Source organism: Anopheles cruzii, chromosome X (assembly GCF_943734635.1).
Source record: "Anopheles cruzii chromosome X, idAnoCruzAS_RS32_06, whole genome shotgun sequence".
Classification (NCBI taxonomy): Eukaryota; Metazoa; Arthropoda; class Insecta; order Diptera; family Culicidae; genus Anopheles; species Anopheles cruzii.
The window spans coordinates 10201773-10216531 of NC_069143.1; the positions used below are offsets into that span (position 1 = coordinate 10201773).

Below are 14759 nucleotides of genomic sequence, written 5' to 3' on the forward strand. Positions count from 1 at the left end.
AGTCGTGCGTACAATCGACGGAACAATTTTGCTCCAAACTGGATCCATTCGGATCCAAAATATGTAGTACGAACATAATGTTTCAATCACGTATGAGGTTGCGGGCGCAGGGAAACCCCTGCCCGGAACGGTAATTAAATGCAAGCAGTGCTCCAGAACGCAGCGTTACCGGTAGCATGCACTTCCGCTGCTGAGGAATGCATCTTCGGTGCGAGCAATTGACGGTCTTTAAAGTGCACCGTAGAGATTGTCGCGGGTGACTGACTGTGACTGCGACAAACACGTTGAAATGATTAGAAGATGAGCGCCACAGCAGCCCCAGCGACAGCCGAACAGCGGCCCAAGATTGAGGAGCTGGGAGACAAAAGGGGTTCGGGGACGGGACCAACGATGAGACGGAATGAGCTTTCCCGTCTTTTGAAATCACGGTAGTTTCAGGAATGATTAACGACTACGCTGCGGTTTTCTGTGCCGTGTACGGCACAAGATCGCTCCTTGCCGCAGCGTTAATAAATTGTGACACTCTCGAGCAGGCTGCGCCGCGTAGCTGCACACAATTAGAGAACAGTTATAGTTGTGGGTGGAGGGCAATCGGACACACCAAGGCATGGAAAAGTAAAAACCGGTGAAATGATGCATTCATTTCACGGCTCTTGACACTGTCCTTACGAAGTTCCAGTTGGGGGTATAGTGGAAAGCCTCGCAATCGGAACTGTCCAACGACATAATGCCGGCCCCCGAAAGGTGGTCTGTTGCTCTAAATCATGGTAAAGGTTCAAGTTGTCCAAGAATCAAAATAGTAGTGATACTGTTGATAGCAACAAACTGCACAATAGCGAGAGATTTATCATTCCAGCATTTAAGATCTTAGACCCCCTGGTGGTTGACAGAGGAAAACTGGCCATACTAGAACCTCCAGTAAGTGGTGGGGCTGCCCGTCACACTCTCTCTAACTCTCTGTCATCTAATTATTTCTACCTACAAAGTGAAGAATCCGCTTTGAAAAATAGTGTAAAGTCTCTACTGAGTCGCTGATTTATTTATTGACTCGCTAATTTGCATGACTTAGTCCAACATTGTGGACTTTTTGTCCTAGTTTAATGGTAGACTAAAAAACATTACTCAATCTGGTTTACTCAACTGTACTCCCTGGTCTCTTTACATGCCGCTCAGCTAGGAAATGTTATGTTCTCGATGCGCTCGACGGTTGAAAAGAACGAAGTCTGGAGAATTTTACGGTGAAAGATCAATGACTGCGGAGTTTATCTGCAGACCAAGACTGTCCGCAGCTTCCTCAATCTCTATGTCCCAGATAGCCCGCTCCACATCGATGTTGAAAAACAGGTAACCTAGTCCGCCCTGTGGGCGCAAACCCGTTCTGGAAGCGAAGAGATTAGTTCCCATATTAGGCTCAGGGATCACTTCCCTGAGTTACTAGTTACTAGTTACTCATTACTCCAGTTCGAACGATCGCGGAGTAACGGCTGTAACGGTCCAGCTGAGCGTGGACTTCAACCAGCGTGAAGACGCAACCAGCAACGCGTCACGCGATTTGAGATTCACGTGGGAGCCACGCCCACAATGATCGAGAAAGTCATCCTGTGATCGCGAGGACTCTGCGAGGCAGTAAAAGTCTCCTTATTTTATCGCATTCGCGGCAGTTAGTGTTACCAAGCTGGGTATCCACTCGTCTTTCTAAAGTTCCATTGCTCGGCGAGCAATGCGTAAAGGGCTGCGCTACGTTGAAACGAGAATACGATACAAATCTGAAATGAACACTGTCCCTGCGTGCACGATAGACAAAGAGCGCTGAGTAAAAATTCATTCACAAGGTCGAGGCAAAGGCTATAGGTAAACAAATGCTTCCGCCATCACCAACACTACTGCATGGCCGTGGCTGTCAATTTTTACCTGTTCCCCGTTTTTCGAGTAGATTGTAGATTTTCGAGCTTTAGCTCCAATAACAACAAATGTTTGAATCTTATCTAACTAATTACGGCCTTCAAGAACTTTTTCTTATTGAACAATACAAAAAGAACGAATATGTTTTATAGTACAGTTTTGCATACAATGCTCGCTTTGCTACAATACAAACCCGTACTCGATTTAATAAGAGGAATATTAAAAAGCTACGAAAACATACATGATTATAATATTACGAATTTATTTATTTCGCCTGAATAAACAGATTACATATGGTACACGCATATTTTATGATTAATGATGCCATTTTAAATTCCTCTATTCAACAGTTTCAATTCATAAATAGTCTGAAAACGCTGCAAAACCAAAATAAACCACCGTTCTCCACTGACCGCACTGACCTAATGGTATGGATCGCACATCGTACGTTGCAGACCGAAGAATCTGGTATGTTGCCAAATTCAACAGCCAGTTGACAGTACAAAAAAAAGTCGTCTGCCAAGTTTGAATTTGAATAACTAGAGGAACAGGGAACGCTATAACGTAGCCGGCACTACAACGTAGAAATGATTCAACCATGTTCGATAGAAGAATAACTGTTTGAGTGTAATGAACGTTTGCTATTATTTCCGAAAATATCCCTTGGGCCGAATAAAGCTGGCGGGGTCGGCTAGTGCAACTGTAAAAAGTAGCTTCTTTGGCCATCTGCCGTGATAAGTGATTCTTCTTCTTATCCCCCAATTACAACAGCCGAGCAACCTTGACCTGCAACAGCGACAATTTTAATCTGGCTTACTGTAACGTTGTGTTTTTACGGAAGGGGTTGTTGGGTCCAGTGCCAACACCCCTGTCACGGCAGTCACGGGAATCGAACACAGACCAGCTGCGTGACAACGACGAGCGTTTCCGAATACTCTATCAACGGGATTGGGGGTAAAAATTAACTAGGGAATCTTAAACTCAAGCATCACTGAAAATTACAACCTGGTTCCAGCACGATGGAAACAGAGAGAACGAAGAGTTGTTGTATCAATGTTTTAAAAGAAATAATAATTTCAATAATTACAACCAGCCGGTGTTTGAGAAAAAGATGCTTTTACACAAGAAAGTCAAGAGTCCTTAGAAGATATATTTTATAAACCATTGTTCCGATTGCTACTCACTGTATGAAACGAAGAGAATAATTATGGGAATAAAATTTTTAGAGAACACCATAGAAAAAGTCTGAAAATTATCGCCAAAAAAAATGTAAGATGCCATTTGGGTGTAGTAAATGATGGCGCAGAACGAAGAGCGTGAAAAGGGATAATATAAAGATTTTTTTTCATATTCATTTTCTTTTAGTTTGTTATGCTAAGTTTACTTGAACCATATTACTGATCGATGTTTTGGGAGTTCAGTTCACTGCATACGAACGTTTGTCACGATTTTTGCCTCTAGAAATCGTACGTGCCTTGAAGGCTGCCGCATTAATGAATTTTTGCTCGGCTTTAATTGTTTTTCGAAAACGCTCTGGTTCATTCAACTTTGCTCCTAACTGAAAAACTTCCCGTATGAACATGTTCTCACTAAGATGCACATTCATACCGAAGCCAAGCGCATTTCGTAAGCAAGTGTATTGATGATGAAATGCCCAAGTGTCTAGCACTAACATTTCCCGGCCGAATTTTATGACGATTTCAGGCGAAATATTTTCTTCTACATACCGCAAGACATCGCGGAACGTAGCACGCTGCATTTTGCGATCTCTTTTGGCACGATATTTGTGTGCATCGGTAGCTAGCTTCTGTGTTGCTTCAACAAGATCCGGCAGAAGGTCTTCCAGAAATTCATCATCATGCTGACGTCCAACTTCGAATATGAGCGCCAAAGTCTCTCCTGCGGCCATTCGCACGTCCAAATGAGGGCTATTTAGCATGCCAAAGATGTTACGGACAGAAGGGAGAACTGTACTGTTTTCATAGACCATAGCAACGAAATCTGACGGCGGTAGTACGGTTAGCAGCAGTGCCCAGGCACTCAACGCGGCGCTGTGCAATGTCGCCGCTTCAGCACTGGCCCCACTTAAACTGTTATTTCCTTTCAGATAACTGCCGGCAAAGATGCTTTGAAACACTTTCATAACTGGTACGATTTCGCCTAGATCATCTACACCAACAAAACAAAGCAAACCCAGAGCCGAGCAACATTTCGCCCGTGCGTCGTAAGAGGCTGCCCCGTCTTGTAAAGTATTCAATAAAACAGGTTTCAACGTGCCAACACATTCGCTGATGTCTTCGGCATTCTCGATCTGGATCACTAGCAATGGGATCATTTTGGCGGCCCATGATTGCTCGGTTCCTTTACCTCGTCGTATTGACTTTTCCACCGCATCCATCAATGTAACTTTGCGTTCATCAATGAAGTCGGGGATGTAATGATGAACAAGCACCTCATTTATGATTTGGAACGCAGAAATTCGTGTCTGCTGGGATTTGTCCGTCGTATTCTCGATAGCTTGGAGCAACTTCTCTTCGTGCTTTTCAAATCCCTCAGGTTCAACTGAATCTCCTGATTCCTGACTTCCATTCAGAAGATCGTGCTCTGAGTGGCATGAGTACGTGCTCGCATTGTCATTAGAGGTGTCGTCATCAGATTGCTCTGCCTGCCAGGTGTCAGCTGAATAATAAGATGATAGAATAAAATAAATATTGCGCCATGCAACCGCGATATCAAATCAACATTCTCGAGTACGTGTATACGTTAAGAAAATGCGTACGAATTTTCAAATGAGCTATGTTCCAAACACCGTCTTCAGCTGAGAATACACGGAAACAAACCACAAACGATGAACGGTTGGAAACTGTAACGGTAACCGGTTTAAAATATGTGACTTTTTAAATAGCCCAACAGTTTGGAATCGATTTAGGATAGGTTTTGTTGCAGCATAGATAATTATCATGAATGGTTCCTTCGAATACAAACTACACCTGCGTGGTTTCGAGATTCATTGTCGAGAGTTTTTGGGCAGTTTGTGCAATGAAGCGCGGTCAGAACCGTACCGAAAAGTAGATCAGAAAATTTCACTTTCATGCTGCATCCTACATTCTTTGCCGAATTGCCAAATTCACAAAACACGTTATCTGTGCGATGTATCGTTATCTTCAAATACGCTATATGTGTGAAGTATTAAAAGCACTAATACATGTAATAAACATAGCACTAACACATACCTGTATGTTTTTTACGATTTCGTGGCATTTTGATGACCTCGTGGATTGCTTCAAACTGAAAACTTAAACCGCCGATTAATGAAGATTAGGTCGACTGATTGTAAGGTTGTGAACCTATTGAAAAACGAAAAATATTTAGCAACAAACCTAAGAACTAGTGTGTAGAATATATGAATTTATTCCTTAAATTATGACCATATTTGGCCATAGCTCTTTCAACTGTTATTCGTACCTTGATGTTCAGGAAAATAATTCGATTTGGGCAAGTTGCGATTCTCCGCTTAAATCAACTGGTACTTCAATCCAGGAAATCCGATTTGATGAACAACCACCACGTTCGAAACAGGTGTGCGATCACACACCACAGCTAGCTGCTGCACAGTTGTTTATAACTTGTTCGTAATCAGGAGCTTTTCCCTTTTATAATGCAGTCGACTATGCTATCTATTGCACCACTTTTCACAAACTCTATGAAATGAGCAGTCCTACAATGATTTTCTGCACCAACACTAATTACACACGATTCTGATTGCAACGAGTTATTTAGTTTTACAATCTTACGCAACAATGAACTGCACATGATGTGGCTAGTCCCAGATTTACAAAGAAATGATTCAACGTTTGCAACCTTCCTCTCGCTTTGGCTGGGTATTGTTCATTCACACAAAGTGGAAAATGTTTCGTAATATTAGTTCAACTTTCACAATGCACAAAGCTTTAAGCCCAGCACACTACTGACTCATTTACCTGTGAAGAGGAAGCTAATAAGCATTAAAGACAGTTGTTCGCACGAACCACCTTGCTTTAAAAAGGTTATGCGACCTTGCAGGTGCTAAAATATATAAAACGAAGCACGAGTTTTATGTTCTTGTTCTTCTTCTATTCTCCGACATGACTGACACAACCACAGAATGATGCCGGAAGTTGCTGTCGAAAGTTCGCCGAGAAACTCACCCCTAAATTTTATTGCTCAGTCATTTTTCGGTCGGGAAAAACAAAATGGCGGCTGAGCAACTGTCATTACTAGAGCATTTGTCCCTCATGAACTGTGTCAAAAGAAACCCCAAATTAGCGCATGAAGTTTGACCTATTGAACCCGAGTTGTCGTGTTCTTGTTCTTCTTTGACATAACGGTTGGGTCTATGACGTTTCCTAGATTGCGCGCCATAGGATCTCTATAAAAAAACTGTCAAAAACCCCGAACTGAAGTTTCTAGGTCAATCGTAAATATTGAAGCCTATAGAGGAATGTCAGATCGAATAATAGGTTTTTATTGATTGATTGATTGATTCTGAATAATTGATAGCTCAGTGGACATGGAATTCCAAAAATGCTTCCGTCAACAACAACAAGGCTGCATGGTATGTTGTACACACACTGTCAGTTTTCGCATGCGCTTTAAATTTCTATACTATAATGCAGTAACATGCTGTTGGACATCGTTTATGACATTTTAGAAACAGGCCACATAGACAAAGGTATCGGCCGGACTTCATTCTATCGGTGTGAGCCGGTACTGGATGCTCAACTAAGTTGAACTTGAACAGTGTTTATGTTGCGTGTTTGTTGGTGCGGCTGCGGTGGTTTTTATTATTTGGATGTCGAGTAAACACGTCACGGCACGATAAGTCACACTAGTGTACAACTGTCCAGTAAAACATAAATTTTTGTTTCAGCGGATTACAGACCGAAAATGTTCGACTGCCGTCGAACGGCTGCCGAACTGCTGCGGTTTGCTAAGGATGGAGGACGCTCATTGTGCCACGCTTCAGGCGGTGTGCAATTCCTATTAGACGAAGAGTTGGACCAGCTGTTCGATTCCCTGTTTTACTACATTGCAACGAATATTGCCGAACGTGTACAAAGGATAGTAACGATCTCAGAGTACACAGATACCAATGTACAAAATCAGCGCCTGGAAATCACGTGCGTTTTGCAGCTAGCGGTGGGCTCTGCCGGAAGCATGAATTACAAAAACCTAAATGAAACAATGCAGTTGCTGATAGGCGCTCTGCCGAGGCTTCCCCATACTCTGGGCAACGAAAATTGGAATAGCACGAAGGAGAAAGAGAGTTATGAACTGTTCCATGCTATTCTTGAATGGCGCTGGTTGTTGCTACTGCTGGCAAAAGAAACGCAGAAACTGAAGCGGGAAATGCAAGTGACAGAATCATCCGATACACAATCGGCAGCACCGAGAAACAGCGATTCGGAAAAGCCAGAAAGCGAAGACGTATTCAAGCTGCTGTACCGCCAGATGATGATAGATTTACTGGAGCTGGTGTTTCAACGTTTCCCGATCAACGACAAATCGCAGGAGATCGTTGGCCAGTCCCCCAATCAGTGCGACTGCTTCTGCCGTGTATGGCTTGGCATGATGGCGTTAGCAGAGCAATCTGACGAGAAAGAGAACTTTTGGTGCTGTTTACACGATAGTGTCCCACTCGTGATCAACGATCTAGAAAAACGATACCTACTGGAGATATGGTTGATTAGCAGCTTGGCGGAACTATGCAACGAACCAATATTCAGGCAGCATACGAGCGCTACTGGCAAATCGTTGGAAGCGCTAGCCCCCCATCCTGCTATCATTGCCAAGGTGCTGGAAGAGGCTGTTAAGATCGACTACACTGAGCAACAGATGCGAGTACTTTTGCGGTTACTGATGCCAGTCGCCACCGAGCTGTGGCCGGTATGGTCCGACATAGTTTCTGCACTGTGGAAATACTTCGCCCCACGACTTAATTCACAGTTTTTGCTCAACACCGAATCCGTAGCAAACGGCGCTTGTGCTAGCTCGTCCGTGTTGTGTTTTATCGAAAAAGCTAAGGCTGTGGCAGTACCGGGAAAGGCGCTTCGTCGGCTGGACTTAGAAACTGACAGTCTGCGCATGTTTATTGCTCTGATAACGTTTACAATTCGGCATTACACGAACGAAGCCAACAAAAGGAAGGTTCAGATCATATTTAATCGCACTGTGATAGGCCTCAATCCCAGTAGGTACAACAGCATGACGGAACAGGCTATTTACAATCTCGGCCTGTTGATAACCGCAATGATCAATGCGACCAGCTTCAAGGAAGACTATCCTCGCGTATCCAAAAACTTACAGATGATACCGCTCACGGGTGGCCTCATCGACTCATCAGTAGATGCTATTATCAGGCGCATTGTTATGGCAACCCAAGTACACATGGCGGTGCTGGTGCGGTTTGGAAGCTCGGATTATGACAAAACGGCTCATCTGCAGGGTTTCTTGAAGCGCTTCGGAGAAGCACTTGAGAAGTACGGTAAACGATTGTCGCCAGCATTGACTCTAATGGCAGAAGCGATGTTACTACTGTACAAACAGGCGGAAGAGAGGGGATCGTATCGTTTAGGCGAAATTTGCTTGATCAACTCTTGGCTTGAGAAATATTTGCTTTGGACGCATACCGGCTGGTATAAGCAACTTAATGGTAAGAATGTGTTTGCAAAGCTCATGAAGCTTCGATGTTGATATTTGGTTTTGACTGCTTCCTAGCAATTGCAACCGGTATGCAGGTGGCGGCAACGACTGAAGAATTCACACCAGTAGTAATGCAGCACATATATCCATTTGTGAAGGAACAATTTTCGCGAACTCGTCCAGCCGCACCATGTATCAGCCAGATTGCTGCCAGCGTGACAATCTTCGCGGGTGCAAAATTCCATCATTTCTTCGAATGTTTCGTGCACTGTCGAACGGCCCATCCAGAGCAGCGACTCGAGTATGTTACGCGTATTGCGATGAGCACTCGAGTGACGGAGCTGAACGAAGAAGATGTTATCAAACAGTGGCTGCGGCTGGCCATGATTTACGACAACATAAAAATGAGGAAACTTTCGCAGATTGTTCACAAAATGAACCAATTCCAGGCGTTATGCGAAATTCCTGAGTGTGATCTACTAAACTCTAGTGCTATGCCGATCAATCTATTCTTACGTTCCGTCCGCGAAAGGTACCGCAAGACACGTGTGAACGAGAAGTCTCAGTTCCAAATCAAACTGAACCAGTTATTCCGGAACGTTGGCTCGTGGATGCCAGAGACTGGTATTGTCTTGCGGCAAAGGTTCCTCGCGGCGCTGGTATCGGCATTGAGCGAGTGTCACGAAATTTTCTACGATCGTTCCTGCGTGGGCTGTATGTACAATATCGCTTTTCATCACTATTTCTTGCCGCGCACGGTGCAGACAGAACAGGACATACCACTAGAGTATGTTGAAGCTATCGCAAAGGTCTGGCTTCAGGTACTGGAAGTATTAGGTCGGATGGAATACACCACTGATCCTCTGATCAAAGACAATTTCAGATTAATGTTCATCAAGTGGTTACCGCAGTTCACAAAATTACCCACGTCGGCCGACAAGCTTCACCCGTTAGTGCAATTTTTTTGTTGTGCAAATGAAACGATCGTCCGGTGGGGAATGCAATGCGTCGGCAATGAATTCGTGAAATACAAAGTTGAAAAACTCAAGCCAAGTAAACGACAAGGCATGCTAATGCTGCAGCGGTTGCTGGACACTTTGATTAAAATTAAGAAACACGATAAGCTGGCACTATTCATTAAGCTGTTCGGCTACCTATTATTGGAGCATGCGTTCAGTAGCCACGAGTACGAGGCGGAAAGGAGTTGGGAGATACCCAGTAAGATGGTGTACCAAATACTCGCGTGTACAGACGCACCATCTGGTCTGGTACACCAAGCAGTGCGTAACGCTTTAAATAAGTTCACGTGTAAGTATCTGTTTGAAGGGCATAGTGCTTTTTTCGTATTCATGAAACAGTTGACGGATAAGAATCCAGGATTCATTCGCTCAACCGTCGATATGTTGCGTGAGGACTTGATAAACACTGGACGTTTGACAGAGAGAGACCAAATACTACGGAACAGATTGCCTCATCTTCAGGCAGAAATCGCAGAAAAAGTTATTAACCAAAAAGTATATGATCTTGCATTCGATGAATCGTTTGATGGTGTGTTTTCGGAGGATGAATTCTAGGCAACGGTGGCTACCAATGTAGTAAGCGAAGCGCTTTGTAAATTCTGAAATAAAATTATATTGGCACAGTCATAGTGCTTATGTATGAAGCACCACCTGTTCCTTGAGAGAAAAAAACCATAGCACTTTAATTAAATCCGGTAAAACAGCCTTCCTTCAACTAGTGGCTGAAAATGGAACTCGAAAGACAATTCTTGTCTTTGGCGAAGACAATTATTTTCATAGACCCATAGATTATTCGAGTTGTTATTCTCAACATCATAATATACACATTTTATGTTTTCTGTCAAGTTTTTTCTACACATTCATTTACCATTTTTCCTGATAGTGTGACATGGTCATTATAGCCCTTTGTTACAATAATGAAAAGACAAATAAAAGCATAGTGTGGGACCAGTGTGCCACTATATAATAATCAAATTCATGTTTTTTTTTAATCTTAGAAGAACGGACTGGCCGTATTTGTATCAAATGCATCGTTACTTATTTTGAAAAACTTCAAAAATAATAAAATCAAACGATATTTTATCAGAGCTTCACTATGAATGGAAGAGCTAAATTTAAATGAATTTATAAACAATTGATGAAATTCAGCAATCAACACCGTCAGGTTTACGGATCCAAATATAATATGAATACATAAAAAAACACTTTCTGATATCAAATCCAATGTCGTTATGTTTAACCTTAAATTTTGAGATTGGCAATAAAAAGATACGTGCAATTGGTAATGTATCATTAAACTATATTGAACGTTGGTCTTAACTCGTTTGTAAATGGTCTATTTAAATGCTAGCTATACTTACAGCTTTACAAGATATTTTCAATGCATTACATACTATATTCATTTTTACAGTTTTTTCCACGGAGAGTAAATTAATCAAGACGCTAATAGACTAGCAACAATTATGCTTAGTTGAAAACAGACCACTTCTATTACATTCCGTAGTTTGTTACCGTTGAGATGAAAAACATTATCGCCAACGTGACAGCATCCCGACGCTCACAGAAATGTATAACAAAACACTCATATTTATTATGTGACATGCACACAATCAGCACAAAATTTGGACAATTACTGATATATTTGTATCAAAATCATAATTTGATGTTTTCTCTTCGACTTTTTTTTATCGAGACGATTGCTGCGGCACTGGTGCGAAACATTGCCTTCAAAGTTCTGTACAATGATTGTTCTTGGTATTTTATAGAAAAAGAGATATTCTACAAAACTATCTAAATATGCAGATTGAATGAAATAAAATTTCGTAAATTCAACGCATTGTAATAAGCATGAACATAATAATCTCTCTAAACATAATATACCGCTTGCTATAGGCCAAATCTCTGCTAACCAGTACAGTTATGTATTATTGACTCTGGTAAAAAACCCATGTTGTTATTTCAAAAGAATCAAATGAAAGCATTTTTATGAAGTATAAATGTTTGATGACAAATCCAATTCTCTATATTTAATGTTTTTTGTGTAAACTTACTGTGTCGTAGAGTAATTGTAGAAAAACAATAGTTAAAAGAAATAGAACTAGTCACGATTAACTAGTCCTTATCCTAGGTACAAATCATTTAATTCTAAACCAAAAATAGTCTCAGAGGTTATATTGGTTAGCTGGTATTCTTAATCGTATGAGAGTCGTGAAAGATCGATTAATATGAACAGTGAATGTATTTTTATTTTGCGTATGGTTTGAGTTGGAAACGGTGTTCGATGAGTTATGATTTAGTTTGCATTATTAAAAGACAGCATTGATTCACATTATGTAGAAAATGTTAACCGAAAAATATAATTCATAATAGGATGAGAATAATTAAACCAACTATCAATATTTTCAATATTCAACTGAGGTCGACCGGCCATCCACAACTCAATTCAGGATAATTAAACGAAATCACCAATAGATTTAGATCAATATAATTATTTATCGGTATGCAATGAATTAAGTGGATGTAAACAGTGTTGATGTGTCCTGCATATTAAGCTTCGAACTATGAAATTATCCATACTGTTCATATGATGTTCATATTTTCCTTTATTTCATGATTGCAAACTAATTATCGGTATGCATAACTCATGACGTATTCCAAATCTAGTCAACACCTGTTTCAACAAAGTTTAGGGATAAATTACTTCGAATTGGTTTGCACTATCCCTATTCAACCAAAAGAGCCTTTTTCAATTTTACAGCATAGAGTAAGGAGCAATGCATGCGTGTGCAATCGTAGATTGGAACGCACACTGTAAGGACAGATTGATGAACAAATGAAATCGAATTCTGTAAAACAAATAAATAAAAGACGGATTACATGAATAAAAATTCGTAGTAATCAGAACGAATATGCGCGACCTCTAAATCTATTCGCATATCAGAGATCAGAAGGAAAAAAAGATGGGCGGGATCTACCGCATTGTAAACAAATTTACATTAAAAACTTCTTAGAGTTAGCTATATATGATCGATATAAAATATACCGACATAAACGCGATACAAGATGTATCGCTATCAAATAGTCAATAATACATGTGGAAACAATATAATTAAATGTGGCATGCCTAACGTAAATACCTAGCTCTCAAGAATGGCTCAAGAATACTGGTTGGAAAAAAGTGTTCGCAATCATTAAAAACTGAAACCTAGTGTTTTGAATAGAATCTAGAATGGATGAATATTAGAAAACAAAATAAAATCGTGTTACTTTGCTATTTTCATTCACAACGGAAGCTACCTTTTGTCTATCTATCTCGCATTCTTATCTTCCACTTGCCATCAAAAAACCTGGAAAAAATTAAAAAAAAACGCCTAAAACAGCGATAGTATCAACATATTTTACAGCATTATTTGTCTTTTCATTGAAATTAGTTTCACAATAATTGGCTGTAACGGATCTATGTAACAATATATTGATTATTATAATTACTGCTTATCAGTACAGTAGTGCCTGGTACAAAATTCCGAAGTATTTATTTCACCGTCGAAAACGTCTGCTGCTGTGTATTATTATTTTGCAACCAATGCCCAAATACATCACTAAAAAGAATTAAAAAAACATATTTGTTTGCTTGCATTATGTGTCATAGAAACATTGTAACATATGACATGTCGCAGTACCCACCGGCAATGTGTGATGACACATTCGTTGCTGCAATATTCGTCTTCCCAATCGGAATTTATAATCGCCAAATTCGTACATCCCTGCCGTATACATTGTTGCGGTTGAATAGTTTGCTCAAGGGAATTCTCCTCAGTGATTGGTGATGCCGCATTATGTTGATTCATCTGTTCGCTTGTAGCAGCTCCGTTAGCTATATGCATTCCTCCAGTAGCTTGAACTTGACCCTGTTCATTCTGTTGCGGTTGGTGTATCTGAAGTTGCTGCTGTTGCAGTTGTTGATGCTGCTCTTGGAGCTGATTCGATGCCTGAAACATAGCAAAAGAATAAGATAAAATGAACTTTAAAGGGCAATTGGACATGCATGAAAGATAACCTAAATGTGCATACCCTTTACATATCTGCAACCAATTAAATTCTACTTATTTACATAATACCTCAAATCAACAACTCTTAAATAGGCAAATCACTGTTCATATTCGTATATTTCTTTTCATATTACTGTATATTTGAAATAGAAACCAAAACACATAGTACGTTAGCGTTGTCAAACACATGATAAACCTACATTGAACCAAACATACTTTTATATCCATATCCATATCCATATCGGAGGAAATTAAAAACAAAACTATTTTAAAGGAGAAAAATAAAAATAGTACCCCATTATAAAATATGTTCTGAAACCGAAGTAAACAGCATGACACAGAGTTTGAGCATTTCATTCAGCTTTCTCGTTTGGCAAATACTAATACTTGAATATTTAATTTGGTACCACTTACATTTTACAACACCGTTCATCTGTTGACTGAAATTTTTTTTTTTTTTTTTTTTTTTTTTTCGCAGTATCTGCATAAAAATCGAATGGAACCGATTACAATATAATGCGATGCGATGCGTTCTCCTTTATTCCTGACAAGAAAAATATATAGAAATCGTTTTTTTTTTCTTCTCCAAACCGGCGCGATAATAGTCAATTTAAAGCATGACACAACACGACACGGAGGCAGCGACCGGCACTACCATCCATCAGATAATAAATTTAACCATAACGACAATAATTGGCAAGAGGACAAATAAATTGCGAACTATATTGAGATACATTCAATATCATTTTATTTAGTTTGGCTACAAACTGACATTATGATCATTCATATCTTTCCTAAAGTATTTTAGATTTTTCTCCTTCCAGTTTTTTTTTGTTGCGAATCAACGGGTATGTCGCAACTCTATGGGACGCTGTTCGTGTTCATGCTATATTCCGAATGATAATGGACATCTGTATCAATTGCGCCTAAAATATGTTGAAACTTAACGGAAAGTGCTGCAATGGTAAGCAAAAAAGTACTTTTCGCGTTATTTAAAGAACATAGTAGTATATTCTTCAACAAAACTATTAAATATAGAAGATGAGCAATAAATTTGAACACACAAAAAGGCCTTTCACAATTCATACATCTTTCCATCAATCAACAA

At 40.3% G+C, this 14759-nt stretch overlaps 3 protein-coding genes across 5 annotated transcripts in view; 1 reads left to right on the forward strand and 2 right to left on the reverse strand.

Annotated features, from left to right (window-relative positions):
• Positions 1-2149: 2149 nt before the first annotated feature.
• LOC128274511 (interferon-related developmental regulator 2) lies at positions 2150-6164 on the reverse strand. Its single transcript, XM_053012740.1, has 5 exons — positions 6090-6164; positions 5697-5882; positions 5368-5633; positions 5136-5249; positions 2150-4581 (listed from the first exon to the last, which is right to left on the reverse strand). Exons 4-5 carry the CDS (start codon positions 5161-5163, stop codon positions 3320-3322), a joined length of 1290 nt encoding a protein of 429 aa, XP_052868700.1. The 5' UTR covers positions 5164-5249; positions 5368-5633; positions 5697-5882; positions 6090-6164; the 3' UTR covers positions 2150-3319.
• Positions 6165-6828: 664 nt separating this feature from the next.
• LOC128269562 (uncharacterized) lies at positions 6829-10269 on the forward strand. The gene is made up of 2 exons (XM_053007013.1): positions 6829-8593; positions 8659-10269. Exons 1-2 carry the CDS (start codon positions 6829-6831, stop codon positions 10155-10157), a joined length of 3264 nt encoding a protein of 1087 aa, XP_052862973.1. The 3' UTR covers positions 10158-10269.
• Positions 10270-10768: 499 nt separating this feature from the next.
• The window catches only part of LOC128271926 (TOX high mobility group box family member 3-like), a 33862-nt gene continuing 29871 nt past the window's right edge, over positions 10769-14759 (reverse strand). For 2 of the 3 annotated variants that reach the window (XM_053009624.1, XM_053009615.1), the window contains 2 exons: positions 13287-13591; positions 10769-13201 (listed from right to left, as the gene is read on the reverse strand). In XM_053009624.1, the coding sequence (XP_052865584.1) occupies positions 13135-13201; positions 13287-13591 (372 nt within the window). In that variant the 3' untranslated portion in view covers positions 10769-13134. Of the gene's footprint in view, positions 13202-13286; positions 13592-13836; positions 14608-14759 lie in introns of those variants that run through there. The other variant, XM_053009632.1, reaches the window with a different exon arrangement.